Below are 20,278 nucleotides of genomic sequence, written 5' to 3'. Positions count from 1 at the left end.
CATAAGGATATACCTTATGCACATCAACACATCCCGATTCTTAGTGATAAGCGCATTTATTCACATATATTATTTTTGTTATAAATATTATTTTCCTGTCTATTAATATTATGAAAAAAGAGATATAATAATAATTGTTTTCCTGTCTATTAATATTATAATAAAGACACTTCTTTCCTCTCCCTTCTCTCTTGAGTTCGTTTTTTACTGTTTCATCGGAGGTGGTTCTACGGTAATGGAGTCTGTTGTTCATACTGGTTGGAAAGAGGTGGGTAAGGGTAAACGGAAGAATGGTGGTTTGCACCAGTCTGTTCGTTGGGACATCTGGAGGAATATTGAAAGCAAAGGAGAAGGCGAGAGGACGACTTTCTTTGTTTCAGACTTTGGAGATAGGTTGAGGGCAAAGGATCTTTTCTTCGAGTTTAAAGAGTTGGGATTGGTGGAAGAGGTGGTCATACCTCCTAAGAGAGACAGGAGGGGTCAGAAATATGGCTTTGTGAGGTTCCTCGCTGTTGAAGATGTGAGGACCCTAGAGGTTAAGCTGGATAATATCTGGCTGGAGGGTAGGAAGCTGTGTGCCAATATTGCTAAATTCGTAAGAAAGAAGGTGGAGCAAGTTGTGCTAGGTACAGATTCGGGAGTGGCTAGGTCAGGTCCTCGGAAGGAGGTCTCCAAGGGAGGTATTAAGGATGCAGTTTTTCCCTCTAAGAGTTTCGCTGAAGTTGTTGGAAGGTCCGGTCCTTCTGTGTTCAAGGGAGTGAAGGAGGCTTGCAAAGCTTTTGTTTTCAACTCGGAGGAGGAAGACCTGAGGAGGTTTGAGAATTCTATGGTGGGCATTGTGAGAACACCTGGGTTAGCCTATGGAGTGGGGAAGAGTCTATTGGAAGAAGGTTTTCTCTCGGTTCGTGTAACTCCGCTAGGCCCCAACATGTGCTTATTGGAGGAAACGCACGAAGGCTTTATGGATACGCTGCTATCCGGTGGAGGCAAGTGGTTAGAAAGGTGGTTCAAAGAGGTTAGGAAGTGGAAGCCGTCGGATGCGGAGTGCTTTAGAGCGGTTTGGATCTCTGTCTATGGAGTTCCTTGCCATGCTAGGAATGCCAAGTTCCTTGAGGCGTTATTAAATGATATTGGGTGTGTAGCAAATTTGGACTTTCTAGAGGACATTCCGACAAGGCTGGATGTGTTGACTTTCATGGTATTTTCTAAGTCTGTGGAAACTATCAGAAGCAACGTGGAGGTGTGTCTAGATGGTGCCTGGCATAGGCTGATGATTATAGAGGATCCTTCGTACTCGTTGGTTAACGATGAGGATGTCTCTGGTTCCGGTTGCCTTAACAGCATCTCCGATTCATTCTCTATGGCGTCGGAGAGAAGTTTTGAAGAGGAGGAACTAGAGAAGTTGAATGGACTGGGTTTTGGCGCTTCTTTCGATAAGTCGGCTGCGCATGTTGGTGTTTCAGCGGCAAAGGGGGACGAAGCCAGGGAAGTTTCTGAGGGCATTAATTGCAATTGCATGGGAATAGATCTTTCTTCTCTGAAAAGCTTCTGTCCCGAAAGTCAATCGATTAATACCCCTATTTTAATGAAACGTCGTGAGGATCCTACACTTAGGCCTAGTAACCTAGGTGTTGTGGCTAAGAAGGTGGGCCCAGGGGGGTTACTTATTAACTCTTTTCTTAATAATGATGAGGCAGCATCTGGTTTGGAAAAAAGGGTTAGGCCTAGTGAAGGTATTGGGCCGAAGATTGTGTGCAGTGCAGCAACAAATTTTTTGGATCCAAAAGCAAGGGCTTCTTTTCCATTAGTCCAATTGCAAAGAGAGAGGATAGGAAACACTGTGTCTTTTGACGAACAATGCTGTAAAGTTAAGAATTCAAAGAAGGCTAGGCGTAAGATCAGGGAAGTTCTGGATCTTGGAGAAAAGGTGGCCGACTTTACGATGCCGGTGGGAAATAGGACGTGTCTCTATCATGAACCGCCGGTGCAAGTTCCAGGTGCGATTTCTACGATTCAGACATTAGGAACTGTAATGGTAGAATTCTGAACGATGAAAGGGGTACAAATGCGGAGGGTTTATGGAGTTCAATGAAATTGCTGGGGATATCGGCGAAAGGACGGGAGAGTGATACGGTGGCCAGGTTGGATGAATTGGAAAAAAGGAAATCCAAAGGCAAGGTGGTTCTGAAGGAGGCTGGAAGTGGTTTGAAATGATTGTAGTTTCTTATAACATTAGAGGTGGAGGCAGTAGGATCAAAAGAAAAAGGGTAGGTTTTTTGATTCAAAAAGAAGACACAGATGTTTGCTTCATTCAGGAGTCTAAGTTAAAGGAGGTGGATATAGGAGTGGTCAAGGAGTTATGGGGTAAGGACAACGTTGAGTGGTCCTCGTCTGATGCAATTGGGGCCTCGGGGGGCATGCTGATTATGTGGAGAAAGGATTTGTTCTGTCTGATTTTTAGTTTCAAAGGCATAGGTTTCATTGGGATGGGAGTCTCGTGGAAAGGCTCTTTGATCTATTTTGTGAATGTTTACGCGTCGTGTGATCTCTCTATCAGAAGAAGGACTTGGAGGCGCCTTGTTGAGATCAAAAACTCTTTTCCTGTCGGTTCGTGGTGTGTGGGAGGCGATTTTAATTCTGTTACCCACGTTGATGAGAGGGTTGGGTGCTGTAATAGGAATTACAGTAACGACATCAACTGCTTTAGGAGTTTTGTGGAGAACTTGGACTTGGTGGAACCTCCTACTTCGGGGGCAAGTTCACTTGGATGAATAGCAATGGAAGAGCCATGAGCAGAATCGATAGATTCTTGCTGTCCGAGAATCTTATGAGGGATTGGAATGTGGGTTCTCAAGTGATAGGTAGTAGAGATCTGTCTGATCATTCTCCGATTTGGATTAAAGGTAATAGGAAAGATTGGGGGCCCAAACCGTTTAAATTCAACAACAATTGGTTGAAGCATAAAGATTTTGCATCCTTTGTGGAGAAGGAGTGGAGTTTGATTAAAGTGAAAGGGAGAGGTGATTTTTGCCTGGCGGAGAAGCTGAAAGTGCTAAAACAAAGACTCATTTGGTGGAACAAAGTGGTGTATGGTTGGATCGACATGAGGATTAATGAAGCTAGCAAGGAGATCCATTTGTTAGATAACGAGTTTGTTCTTTGTGCAGGTAACGCTTCGGAGGATACTATAAAAAACAGGGCTAAAGAGGTGGAATTGTTTTGGGACGGTCTTAAAAGGAAAGAAGGGTTTCTTCGCCTTAAGTCAAGACAATTATGGCTTAGTGAAGGAGATAGTAATACTCGGTTTTTTCATAATTTCTTGCGAGGTAGAAGAGGATCTAACTCTTTGTGCTCTATTAAGACCAACTAGGGCTATGTTGAAGAGGTGAAAGAGGTCAAGGAGTTTGTGTTCAACCATTTCAGTAGGTTTTTCAATTCGGAGGAAGGAGGAAGACCGATTCCTGTGGAGCTTGGTTTTGCTAAGTTGTCTTGTTTGGATAGGGAGATGCTGGAGAGTCCGTTTAGGGAAGAGGAAGTGAAGGAGGCTTTATGGGAATGTGATGGTAATAAGAGCCCCGGACCGGATGGGTTTTCCTTAGAGTTTTTCAAGTCTTTTTGGAGTATTTTGAAGAGTGACATCATGAGATTTTTTGTGGACTTCCATTCAAAAAGTAAGCTAGTGAAATCTTTCAAGTCGTCTTTTATAGCTCTCATTCCCAAATCCAAAAATCCGCAAGATTTGAGTGAGTATCGCCCGATTTGTTTGGTGGGGAGTATCTATAAATTGCTAGCTAAAGTTTTGGCTTCTAGGATCAAGAAGGTGATAGGTAAATTGGTCTCTAATAACCAAACCGCTTTTGTCCCGGATAGAAATATGATGGATGGAGTGGTTATGGTGAATGAAATTCTTGATTGGTCCAAAAGGTTCAAAAAGAGTTGCTTTCTTCTTAAGGTGGATTTCGAGAAGGCGTATGATTCCGTTTCTTGGGAGTACTTGATTTTTGTGCTTAAGGAAATGGGGTTCGGGGACTTATGGCTTAAGTGGTTGGAAGAAAGTGTTTTTTTCTAGTTATATGTCCATCTTAGTGAACGGGAGCCCGACGAAAGATTTCAAGGTTAATAAGGGCCTTAGGCAAGGGGATCCCTTATCTCCCTTTCTCTTTGTGCTTGCTATGGAAGGCTTAACCGCCTTAGTGAGGAAATCGGTGGTGCAAGGGGCTTTTAAACCCTTTAAGTACGGTGAAGGGAAATATGTCGACATTTTGCAATTTGCGGATGACACTATTGTGCTAGGGGAGCCGTCGATCGATAATCTTTGGTGTTTGAAAGTTGTGTTGAGAGGGTTTGAGCTAGTGTCGGGCTTGAGAATAAACTTTACCAAGAGTAACGTTTATGGTGTAAATGTGGGAGGGTGGTTCTTGAACTCGGCGACTTACTTTCTTGGTTGTAAAAAATGTGAGATTCCTTTTTTATTTCTTGGAATCTTGGTTGGGGGCAATCATAGAAGAAGGATTGCTTGGGCCAAAGTTATTCAACATATAAAAAATAGACTTTCATCGTGGAAGGGGAAGACTATTTCCATTGGTGGTAGGGCGACGCTTATTAATGCGGTGATTAATGCTATTGCTTTATTTACGTTTTCTTTCTTCAAAGCTCCTAGTTTGGTTATCAAATAAATTAGAGGTATAGCTAGCAATTTCCTTTGGGGGGGAAGCAAAAACAAAAGGTGTATCCATTGGGTGGATTGGAAGACGGTGTGCAAATCCAAAGATAAGGGAGGCTTATGAATAAGGGATGTAGGAGAAGCTAACAAGGTGCTCCTTCTTAAATGGAAGTGGAGATTGCTTAGGGAGGATAAGGCCATTTGGAGCGATTTTATCAAAGAGAGGTATATAGTGCCGAAACTAATAGTTCAAGGTTATGAGGTAGGCGGAACAAAGTCGAAAGATTCCTTGTGGTGGAGGGATGTGATTGATAATAAGGTTAAGCTGGATGTTGAGGAAGATGGTTTCAAGAGCAATGTGAGGTGTATGGTAAACATAGGCGATAATACCATGTTCTGGACGAGCCTTTGGTGTGGGGATGGTATCTTTTGCGAGGCTTTCCCGAACCTGTTCGCTGTTTCGACAAATAAATTCTGTATTGTTGGTGATTCTTTTTCCAGGTCTGGTGATCAAACCATTTGGCAGCCAGCGGTCTTCATGGGAGCGGTAGGGGTCGCGGATGGGACGGCGTTGGGTTCTGTTACCGCTTCTCAGCTGCTGCAACTTATGGCTAAGCTGGAGACAGCACGGCTAGGCGACGGTGCAATGGATGTTTTCGTTTGGAAGCTGGAGGCGACAGGGATATTCTCGGTGGGAAGCCTTGCGGCTGCTGTTTCGAATTCTAAGCAAGGTGCTTGGCAGCCCATAATGCACAGTAAGTTAAAGATTATTTGGAATTTGGATTTACCACTTAGGATTGCTATATTTGCTTGGAGATTGATTATCTTAAGGCTGCCCACTATTGATTCTTTGCTTGCTAGAGGAGTTGTAAACATACAGAATCTGTGTTGTGTGTTTTGTGGGCTTTACCCGGAATCTATAGGTCATCTTTTTTTTTTATTGTAATGTGGTGAAGGATATGTGGGAGAGGGTTTACTCATGGTTAGGCGAGGATGTTCAATTTTCTCTAAATCAATTTAAGGATCTGTTGGATGTTCAAGAGGTGGTCAAGAAAGCTAACGAGAGGGAGAAGGTGTCTATCATTTGGATTGCTTTAGTTTGGAGTTTATGGACTATGCGAAACTCTATCATTTTTGAGCAAGCTTCTTTTAGTTTTGAATTGGTGTTTGGTAATGTGGTGCAATTATCGTGGAGTTGGTTAGCTAGATCTAGTGAGCCAAAACTTTGTTCTTCTTATTATGAGTGGTATAAGTTACCGCTTAGGTGTTTTATTTCCTTGTAATTCTGTAAAAGGGTTGCACCCCTAGTGCGATTTCTTTAATCAATTGCCTATTGAAAAAAAAAAATATTATAATAAAAAAATAAAGTTGTTTTCCTGTTCATACATATATATTAGAATAGCATGAGTATGGCTATGTGAAATCCGGATATGAAGTTATTAGTGATGTTTACTTTTAGTTTAAAGTTTGAAAACTAAAAAAAAAAAAAAAAAGAGCATTTGTGTTATTTTTACTTTTAATTAATATAGTATTATATAACTATGTTTATATTAATAATTGATAATAGGATACAGTTATGAAACACTCCAACGAAAAATTGTCTACCAGAATTTGTAAAGATGAAAATACTAAGTTTGTAACAAAATATTAGCAAGCAACCATGAGTTATGGTTTACTTCTCCCCGTGCACTGTCATCTAGTGTTAGACACAATATTATATGATATACGGCTATCCTACTCTAATAAAAGGATAGGTTGGAAAAAACACACATCTAATTTGTACTTGATATAGTTCTAACGGTTGATATTAGAGTATCAATATACAAAGTCAACTTGCTTTAGGTTGATATGATGTATGAACAGAAATTAAAATTAATATTTATTATTAGACATTTGAAAAATATGGAGTGAAAATGGGGATATAAACTGAAAAAAGTGTGAAGGAAGTTGTAATTGGCAAGGAAGGAGATTCTCTCCCCCTTTTCTTTTAATTTTTCCTCTGATATAATCTTAATCATGGATTGAAAAGAGATTAAAAGACAAAAATATTAAAATTAAAAACTACAAAATTTTAATGGTGCAGATTGCAATGCACACTCTCCAGCTTACTTTTGATCTTCTTTTGAAATAGAAACTAAAGATAGATTTATCAAATTTTTAAAGTATACATATTTTATAAATTATAAAAAATAATTATAAATTGAACATAATCTAGTATAATTAAAATTAACTATACAATATAATTAAATATAATATTTGTATTAAAAATAATTATACAGAGTAATTAAAAATTGTTATAAATCATTGTTTTAAAATGAATAGTAAAAAATACCATAATATTTCTTAATTGCATACAAATAATTATTTATTTAACAAAAAAATACCATAATTGTCAGGATATAATAAATTTATAGAAATAATTACTTACTAATAACATTTTGAAAAGATGTAAACATTTTGAAAAGATGTAAACATTTTGAAAAGATGTAAATAGTAAAACAGAGTAAATTTGTATCAATAATACATAAATTTATAACCATAACTGTATATATATTTTTTTTGACAAAAGAATTTCATGATTGTAACCATAATTGTATTTTTTTTTAAAATCATAATTGTATGGTGGGAATGGTACAAAATAATACTACCTTCTTTCCATACATATAATTTAATATGGTTAAATATATTTTAATATGTATTAGAGATGAGTTTGAGAGGAGTGAGAGATGAATGATTTGATGGGAGAAAGATAAGAGAAATGAGAGAGGTTGGAAGTAGGAGACAATAGTCATTATGAAACATTTAGAATTATGTTGCAGTATAATTAAATAGATTGGTGTTTTAAAAATGAAAAGTAAGTTGAAGATAATAAAGCAAACAATGCATGCTTTGAAATCAGTTTTTGCAAGTTGCATTGGGAAGATGTGAAAGTTAACATTTGGTTCCATTAGAAATGTTTTTATCAAACGAAGTACAACATTTGAAGATTTTAAGGACAAAAGACAGAAGATATATTTCATATTGGACTATGTCTGCTACTAGTCACAAAGCATTATTTGGACTAAGATTAACCCTTATTTCAATAGTTGGCAGATTTTGAGCAAAGGGCAGTAATGACTATTCCAGGTACATTTCTTTTCTTATTTGATAGATATTGAATTGGTTTCTATTATTGATACTGGTGCTACACATTCGTTTATTTCGCTTGATTGTGCTACTATGTTGGGATCGAATTTATCTTCTATGGAAGGTAGTATGGTAATAGACACTCCTGCTAGTGGTTGTATTACTATTACTAATTTTGTTTGTTAGGGATGTCTTTTGACTATCTTTGGTAAGACTTTTGTGATGGATTTGGTGTGTCTACCCTTGCACAAAATCGATGTGATTCTTGGGATGAATTGGTTGGAGTTCAACTATGTTCATATCAATTGTTACAATAAGACATTGAGGTTTCCCAAGTTTGGCGATGGTGGAGAGCTGATGTTGTTTAATGCTAAGCAAGTGATTGAATGCCTTAGAGATGAAGTCGTGATGTTTGCAATGTTTTCATCTTTGCAGAGTGACTGTGAAACTACAACTGTTGAAATTCCGATTGTTTGTGAGTTCGTGAGGTATTTCCAGATGATATAAGTGATTTGCCTCCAGAACATGAAGTAGATTTTTTTATAGAATTGGTGCCAGGTACAAGTCCCGTGTCGATGGCTTCTTATAGAATGTCGGCTTTCAAGCTGAATGAGTTGAAGAAGCAATTGGAAGAGATGCTCGAGAAGAAGTTTGTTTGAACGAGTGTTTCTCTATGGGGTGCGCCTGTGTTGTTAGTTAAGAAGAAAGACATAAGTATGAGATTGTGTGTGAGCAACAAGCAATTGAATAAAGTGACTATCAACAATAAGTATCCACTTCCAAAAATTGATGATTTGATGGATCCTTTGGTGGGTGCTAATGTTTTTAGTAAGATTTATTTGAGGTCGGGTTACCATCAGATTCACGTTAAATCATATGATATTCCTAAGACGGCTTTTCGAACGAGGTATGGTCATTACGAATACACTATGATGTCGTTTGGTGCGTTGAATGCTCCAGGTGTTTTTATGGAATATATGAATCGTTCTTTCCATTCCTTTTTGGATAAGTTTGTGGTGGTGTTCATCGATGATATTTTGATTTATTCCAAATTGGAAGAGGAGCATGCGGAACATGTGCGAGTTGTGTTGCAAGTATTGAAAGGGAAGTTGTATGTAAAGCTGTCAAAGTGTGAGTTTTTGTTGAAGGAAGTGATTTTTCTTGGCCATGTGATTCCTAGTGGTGGAATTGCGGTGGATCCTTCTAAGGTTGATATTATATTGCAATGGGAGACTACGAAGTCTTCGACTGAGATTTAAAGTTTTCTTGGTTTTGATGGTTACTATAGAAGGTTTATTGAAGGATTTTCTAATTTAGCATTATCGTTGACTCAAAAAGGTCAAGCTTATGTGTGTGATGTTGCGTACGAGGAAAGTTTTGTTGAGATGAAGAAGAAGTTGATGACGGCTCTGGTATTAATTTTTCCTAATTCGAGTGAATCTTTTGTGGTGTATTGCGATGCGTCGAAGATGGGTCTTGGTGGTGAATTTATGCAAAATGGAAAAGTGGTTTCCTATGCTTCAAGACAACTTAAAGTTCATGGGAGGAATTATTGATGCATGATTTGGAGTTGGCCGATGTGGTGTTTGTTTTGAAAATTTGGAGACATTATCTTTTTGCCTCTAAATTTGACGTGTTTAGTGATCATAAGAGTTTGAAGTGGAAGAGGAAAAAAAGCAGTATATGCTCGATTAAATGATGCTTGGAGACGTTACAAATAGTGTATCAAGAAATATTATTTTGGAAAGTACTAATATGAAGGATAGGTTAAAGCACCGTCCAAAGAGAATATCTGAAGATCATTTCAAGAAATTGTTAGTATATTGGAAAGATGATCATATTCAAGTAAGTTATTTATTTTGCTCAATAGTTATTTTACTTCTTTGTGTTTAGTGCATGTTTGATATCATAGTAGATTTATCGAAACAATCGTAAGCCATTAGATGTGATTTTGTGAAACTAAAAAAGATAAAATACTAGTCAGTTAGGGAATAAAATACTTATTATTTAAGGAAATGACCTTGGTAGTTTATTATATACCAATAATGCTTGTTGAATAAAAAATTGAATAGACACCATTCATCTTCTTCATTCATTTCAATTTTCAACTCAAAGACTATCACATCTAGATGTGATTTTGTGAAATTCAATAGGATAAAATACTATTGTTTCTCATATGGTAGTATGATGCTTTTCATATCAAAATTTTCATGCAGCAATAAGGAAATAACCTTGGTAGTTTATTATATATTACGATTATGCGTATAAATTTTCTTCAAACATAATAGCTTCCATTTAAACTTCTTGTTTCATTTTTATATTTTAATTTATTTTTTGTATTGTAGGATATTAGCCAAAAGAATGCAGCTAATAGGAGCAAGCAAAAGTTTATACATCGCGTAGGATTGACAAGTTTTGCTAGAATTTGTGCAAAAATTGTATGGTATTTGTGTGTGATTCTCAATAGAATAATGTGTTTTTTCAATATTTTATTAAGTAGTATTTGTTTTTTAATATATGAATAATAATATAGTGGGAAAACAAGGATGGACAGGAAGTTACTCAAGCTGAGATGTTTATTGAAACTCGAAAAAGTCGCAAGGGAAAACAAGTGGATGAGGAAACCCAATTCGCAATTGTAAGATAAATTATAATATCCATTTTAGTTGAACATGATATTTTTTAACTTTGTTCAAAACTAATAGTTTGATGTAATAGGATAAAATTCAAGATAATATTGAAAATTCAATTGAAGTTGGAACACAAACATTTCAATCAATGTTTGAAAAAGAAATGTCCGGTAGAGTGACATGTTATGGAAGAACTTTTACACCATCATTGTTGAAAAAAATGAAGAAATTTCTTTAATGAAAGAGCAATATATTGGTTTTCAGCCACAACACAAAAGATGGGAGCAATGGAGGCACTTTTGAAAAGCATGTATATGAAACAAAATCCACATTTAATTGAACAAGAAGTAGATGATAAGATGAGAAAACTTTTGCAAAATGATAATATTCCAACACCACGCTCATCGACATCAACCTATGCTCCTATTCATCAAAAGGTACTACAGATATTAATTAAAATCAGCATTTATTTTATTAAATTTTGAGTTACTATTTCTTTAATGTTTTGATGGATAAAATTTATGTCTAAATTTCATAAAGATTTGAGTTCAATCGCGCTTTAAGCTTTTGGAACATGAAAGTTTTCTCAAGATATTGTATATCATGAGTTGGCTCAACGAAATCTACTTGCATGATACCTATGACAAGGTTAACATAGTTAGGACCTCTTATAGATTTAATATATCTATAACGGTTCTATTAGTTTGATACAATGAACATAATGGACAAGGTTAACATAGTTAGAACCATATATATATATATATATATATATATATATATATATATATATATATATATGTATGAAAATAATTTGCAAACTTATAATGGATATAACGGACATCATGGCTATACTTTGAAATACTTACAGATTTGTAATTAATGATGTTTAAAAGTGTGATTAATTATGCTCAATGCATGTCTAGTAAATTATTGCACTTTGAATAGAAATAAGGTGAATTCTTATCTACCCAACTCAAAAAGTTGGGTAAGGTTACCTCCTTTGTAAAATACTTTGAAAATAACAAATATTTATAGTATTTTAATATTTAATTAAATGTGTTAACTGAGATGGATTCATGTGATTGATTGGAGGTATACTACCCAACTTATTGTGATGGGTAGAGAAGTTGTCCCCTAGAAATAATTTTGCTTCTTTGTTGTCATTGGTTTTAAAAGGGTGATCTTTTTAGTGTTTATATTAATTTAAAATTTTTTTTCTTTATAATTACTGGTTACATAGAAGATGATCCTCAAGATGAAGATCTTCTAGATGACGAAGATCTCCAAGATGATGACGATCTTCATTATGATCAAGATGACGTTTTTCAATATGATCCAGATGACGATCTTCAATATGATGAATACCGTCATTGATTCAAACATGAATAATTATGTTTTGTTTTATGGAGTTACACAAGTCAAGTAATTTGTTTATTACATTTCAAAGAATTTGGATTTATTTTGAAAATATTTATTTTAATATTTCAAAGAGTTTATTATACTTCATCTTATGAATACTTCATATTGATATGTTTTGATCAATTTATACATGTGTTTCTGGTAATTTAATTAATAATATTGGCTTATAATCTATTAGAATAAAATGAAGGTTTATGGCAGAATTGTATCACCATATAAATTAATAGGAAATTATTTACTAATTATATCTTCAATTTTAAATTTCAATGTAGAAGTTGCAAGATTTTGTTAGTTGGAGATTTCGACAAAGAAATAAATGGTGCTTTAATATTATGTTTCGAATGGTGCTTTAATATTATGTTTCGAAGAGAAATATTAGAAATGGTTTCTAAGACCATTTGTTAGTCCTTTTTAATAAAGGATGTCTTATTAAATCGAAGTGGAACCTAAATTAAGTAACTTCGAGGTCGAAAGAATAAAAAGACTTAGAATATTTTTAGACATTTTGGAGAAAAGCACTTCAACGGTCACATTGGTTGCATTTTGAAACTTCGGGTGGGAAAGATTTGAATTTGAAAGTAATTTGTTTAACCAGAAGGACGCGTGGAAGCTTTAGAAGATCAAAGCATTCAAAACGTCGAACGTGGCATATTTCTGTAAAGAGACCGTTAGGGTCAAATTAATATAAATAGGGATCTTAGTGTTAGGATTCAGGGGTGTTCAATTTGTACAAAATCACTCAAAAAATACTCAAGTATCAAGCGTCAGAGAAATGATTTGTTGAGAATGTACGTGTAACACCAGTTTCATTTTCAATATTATTTTCACTTTATCTATACAAATCATTTACATATCTCTGTCAAGTAATTTTATATTTCAATTTAAGTCTTTAAGTTTTTGCTTCTTTTTACATGTCTTTTGCTTTCGTGTAAACTTTAAAACTTAAAACCTTTTCATTTTGCTCATTCAGAGTTCGTAGTCGAGATCATTTTTTACTTTTTATATATATATATATATATATATATATATATATATATATATATATATATATATACCTTTTAAAAAAACCTTGAATACCTTTGTCAAACAAGGTAAATTCAAAATATGAATCTAATCATAAAGATAGCATCACTTCGGTATATGTCCTATGTCAATCTTGTCGATACTGTAAGTTATCAAACATATAAAATTTGGAGGACTAGCAGTTGCTTACAAGAAATCACTGTAAACAGATTTATCATTCTTTTTTCAATTCATAGGCAACGAGTTTTATATGTTGCTTATTGAAAAACCGTGGACTTTTCCTAAGTTTAAGGCGCGGTTCGTTTAAATGAAACGTACACTAGCTACGGTTTTCATTTGTTGCTTCTTACTAATGGTTGCATTTTCTTGTTTTGGGGACGGTTATTTTGTGTTACTAAAAAACTGCGGCTTAAAACTATAACTAAAACTGCGGACTTTTGATGTTTCAGGCGACAGTATTTTGAATTCGTGGGTAAAAATAAAAAACCGCGGACTTTTGATGTTTCAGGCGATGGTATTTTGAATTCGTGGGTAAAAATAAAAAAAACCGCACTCTAAACGAATAGGCGACGGCCGTTTATTCCAATAAACCGACCCCTAAAGCCTTTGGATGCAGTTATTGTACTTTAGGCTGTGGTTTTGCATTGTTGCCAGAAGTAATTTTTGTTGTAGTGAATCAAAATATTAGAATCCTAAAACTCAATTTACTTATGTAATAAGAAAACAACATTAAGTATTTTCTAATTTTGTATTTCAAACACTTTCTTATAAAAATTCACATTGCAACGGCCGCAATTTGCATCGCAACAACCGCAATGACTACTATTCCAATACCTGCCATCATATCCACAACCGTATTTTAGAATCATGCTCTCTATGATATAGCTAATATATCTCTAACATAACCTAGCTCCCCCATTGTACTTCACATCACAATATCTTACTGGAAGTATCAAATATACTCTTTTGTAAAATATGCTACACCAAAAACCTTTTGAAGCTTTATTAAAAGGAAGATGGCCCTTTTAAAAAAAATTCTATTGATTTCGTGTTTCACTATATATTTTTTTATAGAGAGTAATTGCTATTAAACACTCTTTTTTCTAATATTGAAAAATTATATATAGAAGACTATTTAATTCTCAATAAAATTATTTGTAGATACTCGTTCTAATCTGATTACAAACTCAAACTCTCATATGTCGATCACTTCATTGATATTTCACTTTTAGAGACATGCAAATTAACTCTTATTTACTACTAGTACAATACATAATATTTGAAGGTAACAGATCAAACTACTCTCTTCTGATATATATTGACTTGCAAAGGATTTGTTACAAAAGTTAAAAATTAGGTTACAAAGAGAGGGTCTTTATATAGAGACCAGGGAAACATAAATAGACATAACATTTAATGATTAACTATTTCCTATGAAAGTTTGTCTGCCCTAGAGAATCTGTCTTTTGGCTTTCCAAGACTGCATTTAAATTTATCCAACAAAACTCCCCCATAAATTAAATGCTCCTTCGGTCAATTAATCCCAACATTATCTTGCCTCTGTCGAATATCTCCTTCGACAATGGTTTTGTGAAAATATCTGCAGCTTGATCCTTGCTTGCCACATGCTTCAGTTCGACGCTTCCATTTTTCACATGTTCTCGAATGAAATGAAAACGTACGTCGATGTGTTTACTTCTTTCATGATTCACTGGATTCTTCGCCAGTTCGATTGTTGATTTGTTGTCGACTTGTACTATGGTTGCATTTTCCTGCTTCTGCTCTAACTCACATAACAATCTTCTAAGCCATATAGCATGGCATACACACCATGATGCAGCCACGTATTCTGCTTCGCATGTTGACAGTGTTACAATTGGTTGCTTCCTTGAGAGCCATGTGAAAGCAGTGTTTCCCATAAAGAACACATATCCTGATGTACTTTTTCGATCGTCTATATCTCCACACCAATCGCTGTCGGAGTAACCTGTTAGCTTGTAATCTTCTGCTTTTGAGTAAAACATTCCAAGCGACACAGTTCCTTGGATATAACGAAGAATTCTCTTCAAAGCTTTCCAGTGTGAGTGAACTGGTTCTTCCATAAATCGACTCAAGATTCCGACACTTAGAGAAAGATCTGGTCTAGTACATGTGAGATATCGAAGACTTCCGACCAAGCTTCGAAATTTGTTTGCTTCGACACGTTCCCCCCCCCCCCCCATCAAATTTTGAAAGCTTGGCTCCTGGCTCCATTGGTGTCGAGATTGGATTGCAACCTTCCATTTTGAACCTCTTCAGAATGTCCTTTGCATATTTTTCTTGTGAGACAAAAATTCCAGTTTCTTCTTGTCGAACTTCCAGACCAAGAAAGAAGCTCATTCGACCTAAGTCTGTCATTTCAAATTCTCGTGTCATTCGACCTTTGAATTCTTCGATCATTTGATCACTGTTGCCCAGGAAAATCAAGTCGTCGACATAGAGTGCAACGAGCAGTATATCTCCTTTATACTTCTTTACATATAGGGCATGTTCATAAGGACATTGTTGGAAACCATTCCTTTTGAAGTAAGTATCAATACGTGTATTCCATGCACGAGGTGCCTGCTTTAATCCATAAAGTGCTTTCTTGAGTCTTAGCACTTTTCCTTCGCTTCCGTCTTTCATGTATCCTGGTGGTTGTCCGACATAGACTTCTTCTTCGAGCACACCATTAAAAAATGCTGATTTGACATCCATTTGAAATATTGGCCATTTGAGCTGAGCAGCTTGAGAAATCAGCAGTCGAATTGTCTCCATTCTTGCAACTGGTGCGAATACTTCGTCATAATCTATTCCTTTCGACTTTTCCTTGAGCATTCATCTTTTTCTTAAACACCCACTTCACACTAATGGTTCGACTTCCTTTTGTTGTGTTCGATAGCTTTAATTTCTTCATCCATGGCATTCTTCCACTTCTCATCTCTCCATGCTTCTTCGAAACTAATGTTTTCAGAATCTGCCAGTAGACACACAAGATGTACTTCTTCTGTATTATCATACAACTCTTGCAAGTTTCTCATTCTGGGCTGTGAGGATTCGTCTTCACTGTCAGAGTATTCAAACCATGGCAATTGATTTTGGGTTGTTGGTATACCGACTGAGGGTTCTTTAGTTTCGACTATGTCTTCTGTCGAATTGTTCCAGTCCCACCTACTTGCTTCATTCACTTGAACATCTCTACTTACTACCACCTTTTTGTTTATGGGGTCGAATAACCTGTATCCTTTTGTTTTCTCATCATACCCAATTAATATATATTTTTGACTCTTGTCTTCAAGCTTCGTTCTTCGTTGATCTGGTACATGTGCATAAGCAACACTACCAAATACTTTAAAATGAGATACAGTCGGTTTATGTCCACTCCACGCTTCTTGTGGTGTTCGATCTCCCAACTTTGAATGCGGACATCTATTTTGAACGTAGATTGAACATTGCACAGCTTCTGCCCAAAATTCCTTCGACATGTTCTTACTTTTGAGCATTGAACGAACCATGTCAAGGACTGTTCGATTTTTCCTTTCAGCAACCCCATTTTGTTGAGGTGAGTATGCTGCAGTTAGAAATCTCCTTATACCCTGCTCCTCGCAATACTTCATGAAAGCTGTCGAAGTATATTCTCCTCCTCTGTCAGAACGAAGTGCTTTGATGTGTCGATCAGTCGATTTTTCAACCATTACCTTGAACCCTTTGAATGCTTCGAATGCTTCAGATTTTTCTCTCAGGAAGTAGACCCAAGTCTTTCTTGAGAAATCATCGATGAAGGAAATGAAATACTTCTTGCCACTAAAGGATTCTGGAGTGATTGGTCCACAGATATCAGTGTGAATTAATTCAAGGATGTGCTTAGCATGATATTCTGCCTTCTTTTGAAAAGAAGTTCTCGTCTGTTTGCCAAAAACACAATTTTCACAAAATTTTCCTTCAAACTCCATGTTAGGCAATCCAGGTACCATGTTTCTTCCCGCTAATCTCTTTAACCCAACATGATGTAAGTGACCAAAATGTAGATGCCACAGAGTTGCTTGGTCTTCAGTGTCGATTTTCAAACATTTTTCTCGATCGCTTCTCAGATTCAGCTTGTACATTCGATTCCTTCCCATCTCAACTTGAGCAATTTGGTGCCCTGATTTATCCTTCAAATGCAGTATTCGATCCTTCATAAATATCGAATATCCCTTCTCTGTAAGTTGCCCCAGACTTAGAATATTTGCTTTTAGATCTGGTACATAATAAACATCTTGTATTTTTCCAGGTACGTCGTCTTTCTGCAAATAACAAATTGTTCCTTTGCCTTCGACCTTTACCTTCGACGCATCTCCAAAAGATACATGACCATCTTCAATTTTCTTTATTTCTTTGAATAGATGTTTGTGACCACACATATGATTACTTGCTCCTGAGTCAAGGTACCATATAGTGTCATCTTCTGTGTTTGTCTCCTTTTGAGTCATTAATAGGAATCCTTCGTTTGATTCTGTTTCTAGTGCGAAATTTGTTGTCTCTTCGACTTTCCTCCTGAATCGACAGTCTTTGGCAAGGTGTCCCCCTTTTCCACAATTGTAGCAACTGTATGAGTTGCAATCCTTCGCAAAATGTCCATGTTTATTGCATTTGTAGCATTCGATGTTGGAGTTTGACCTGCCACCTCTATGACCACGTCCTCGACCACGCCAATTTTGTTGACTTGCCTGTCCTCTTTCGAAATTGTTGTTCTGATAGCTTCGACCACCATCTCGACCTCTATGACCACGTCCTCGACCACGCCAGTTTTGAGATAAAAGTGCCCTTTCATCTCTAGTGGATTCCTTTGTTTGTTCTGCATTATCAAGTGTCTCCTCCTTCTTTTGTATTTTGTGTTGTTCGTGTGCCTCAAGTGAACCAGCTACTTCTTCGACAGTGATTGTCGCAAGGTCCTTCGACTCCTCTATTGCACATACTATATTTTCGAATTTTTCAGTCAAAGATCTTAAAATCTCTTCGACAACTCGAGCATCGGTCATTGCTTCTCCATTTCGTTTCAGTTGATTTACAACTGTTTGCACACGCGTGATGTAGTCCGACACGGGCTCCGTCTCCTTCATCTTCATCCTTTCTAATTCTCCTCGAAGAGTTTGCAAACGAACTTGCTTGACTCTATTTGCTCCTCTGAATACCGTCTCTAGTGTATCCCACGCGTGCTTCGAAGTAGTTGAACCAGCAATCTTCTCAAAACCAGATTCGTCTACTGCTCTAAACAACATGTATAATGCCGTTTTGTCTTTCGACCGCGTCTCTTTCAACGCCTTGTTCTGGGCTGCTGTATTTCCCGTCGTGGTTTCTGGTTCTTCAAACCCTTCTTCTACAACCTCCCACACATCTAACGATCCAAGCAGCGCCTTCATCTGGATGCTCCAGTTCTCATAGTTTGATTTTGACAGTTGGGGCAATGGCATCTGGTTCATCATGTTTGCCATGCGCTCTGATACCAATTTGAAGGTAACAGATCAAACTACTCTCTTGTGATATATATTGACTTGCAAAGGATTTGTTGCAAAAGTTAAAAATTAGGTTACAAAGAGAGGGTCTTTATATAGAGACCAGGGAAACATAAATAGACATAACATTTAATGATTAACTATTTCCTATGAAAGTTTGTCTGCCCTAGAGAATCTGTCTTTTGGCTTTCCAAAACTGCATTTAAATTTATCCAACAATATTCAAATAGAAACAACTCTTTCTCCCAATTTATTATTGCATAATTGCTTATTTATCTTAGCTTCCCATTGATTCTATTTATTTGAGACTTGGTTTTGATTACATAATTCTACATTGTACAACAACATACTTTTGGATTAATACAAACTCCAGTACGATAGTGCAAGTTCATGCATGTTTTGATACAGATATTCATATCATCACATACCCCAAGGCAAGCATAACTTGGACTGTTGAAATCCGGAGTTGCTCCTGCTTCAAAAAAATTAAATTCACAAATTAACAAAAAACACCTTTATACTATAGGTTTACATGTTAACAATGATGAACAAAAACTAACATACATGAAAAATTAATTATAGAATATTTTTCTTTAAAAACAAAAAACTCTTATTAATACCTGAAGTCATGATAAACGCAATGCAAAAAAGTCCCAATAGAAGATATTGGCAAATGAGCTTTATCATTTTTGTGTGAAGATTTTCTTTCAACTTTATTTTCTTTTGTTTTTGCAATATGCATAACAATGTTCAAGTTCTTTATATAGTACTCATTTGCTAAAAACTTTCAGAATTGAATCGTATTTTTTATTTATGTATTAAATAATAATTTAATATATATATCCTAATAATTTAACTCATCTACTGCACGACTACTCTATATACCAATTTGAAATATACATATAATATAAATACTCAAAAAGTAGGGAAAGAAGATTGAAAAAGACAGAGGCATATATTATAAATCATGCAATTTATTTGATATATGGAAAAGTGACAATAGGATTACTACAAGTGTATAGATCTCCATTTTCTTGTTAAACGTCTCAACTATCATCAAAAAATTAATTGCTACATAAATTATTATTATTTTAGATAAAAAGTCACACTCACACATCGTATTTGTTTAGTTCAAATACATTGAATGGTTTTTACTGGAGTATAGTAGAAACTCTTTATATTAAAATTTGGTAAATTAATAAATTCTCTAAAATAATAAATTTATTCTGTCCCGACTTTGGTCAATATAAAAAATTGAAAACCTCGATATAATAATAAGATAATAATTTTTTGGGAATTTTTTTTATAATTTTCGGTCCCAAAAAAATCATAAATTAATAATTCATAGAAACTGAAAAAAATATATTACACTCTATTGAAATATGATTCAATAATTGTCTATTTTCTTTTAAGAATACAATGAACACATTTGTTCCTCTTGTTTATATTTACTGTATTTCAAAAATCATTATTGATTTTCAATGCATATGAACACAGTAGTTACTAATTTACGTTGAGTCCCAAAGTTCGCTGCAACATAATTCTAAGAGCCATAGACTAATTTATCTTTTTGTTTGGTATGTACAGTATATATATCCTAAAAAACTCTTTAAATTAATAATTATTAATTTATCAATAAATTAATAACTTTCTTTTTTTTTTAATAAGCAATTGATTATAAGATATCGCACTAGGGGTGCAACCCTTACATCGAAGAAACACTAGATTGTTTTGATACAAAGTAAAGGAAATTTATACCAATCATAAAAGTTTATCCTACTAGGGAGCTCTTTGTTGCTAGCCCATCTCCAAGAGAAAAACATAATGTTTGATATCACCTCTTCGAAGCTAAAAGTTCCATCTTCAAAAACCATATTATTCCTCATATTCCAAAGGCACCAAAT

At 35.4% G+C, this 20,278-nt stretch overlaps 1 protein-coding gene and 1 long non-coding RNA gene across 2 annotated transcripts; one reads left to right on the top strand and one right to left on the bottom strand.

The window, feature by feature from the left end:
• The first annotated feature begins 2,210 nt into the window (after positions 1-2,210).
• LOC131614017 (uncharacterized) lies at positions 2,211-2,771 on the top strand. Its single transcript, XM_058885647.1, has one exon. It carries the CDS (start codon positions 2,211-2,213, stop codon positions 2,769-2,771), a length of 561 nt encoding a protein of 186 aa, XP_058741630.1.
• A 15,842-nt stretch (positions 2,772-18,613) lies between these two features.
• On the bottom strand, positions 18,614-19,099 carry LOC131611786 (uncharacterized). The gene is made up of 2 exons (XR_009287136.1): positions 18,995-19,099; positions 18,614-18,846 (listed from the first exon to the last, which is right to left on the bottom strand). It is a non-coding gene; the product is annotated as an uncharacterized LOC131611786 (long non-coding RNA).
• Between the last annotated feature and the right edge of the window lie 1,179 nt (positions 19,100-20,278).

Source organism: Vicia villosa, linkage group LG6 (assembly GCF_029867415.1).
Source record: "Vicia villosa cultivar HV-30 ecotype Madison, WI linkage group LG6, Vvil1.0, whole genome shotgun sequence".
In the NCBI taxonomy this organism is placed as follows: domain Eukaryota; kingdom Viridiplantae; phylum Streptophyta; class Magnoliopsida; order Fabales; family Fabaceae; genus Vicia; species Vicia villosa.
The sequence above is the reverse complement of the archived record's forward strand: the minus strand, read 5'-3'. Positions and strand labels throughout refer to the sequence as shown.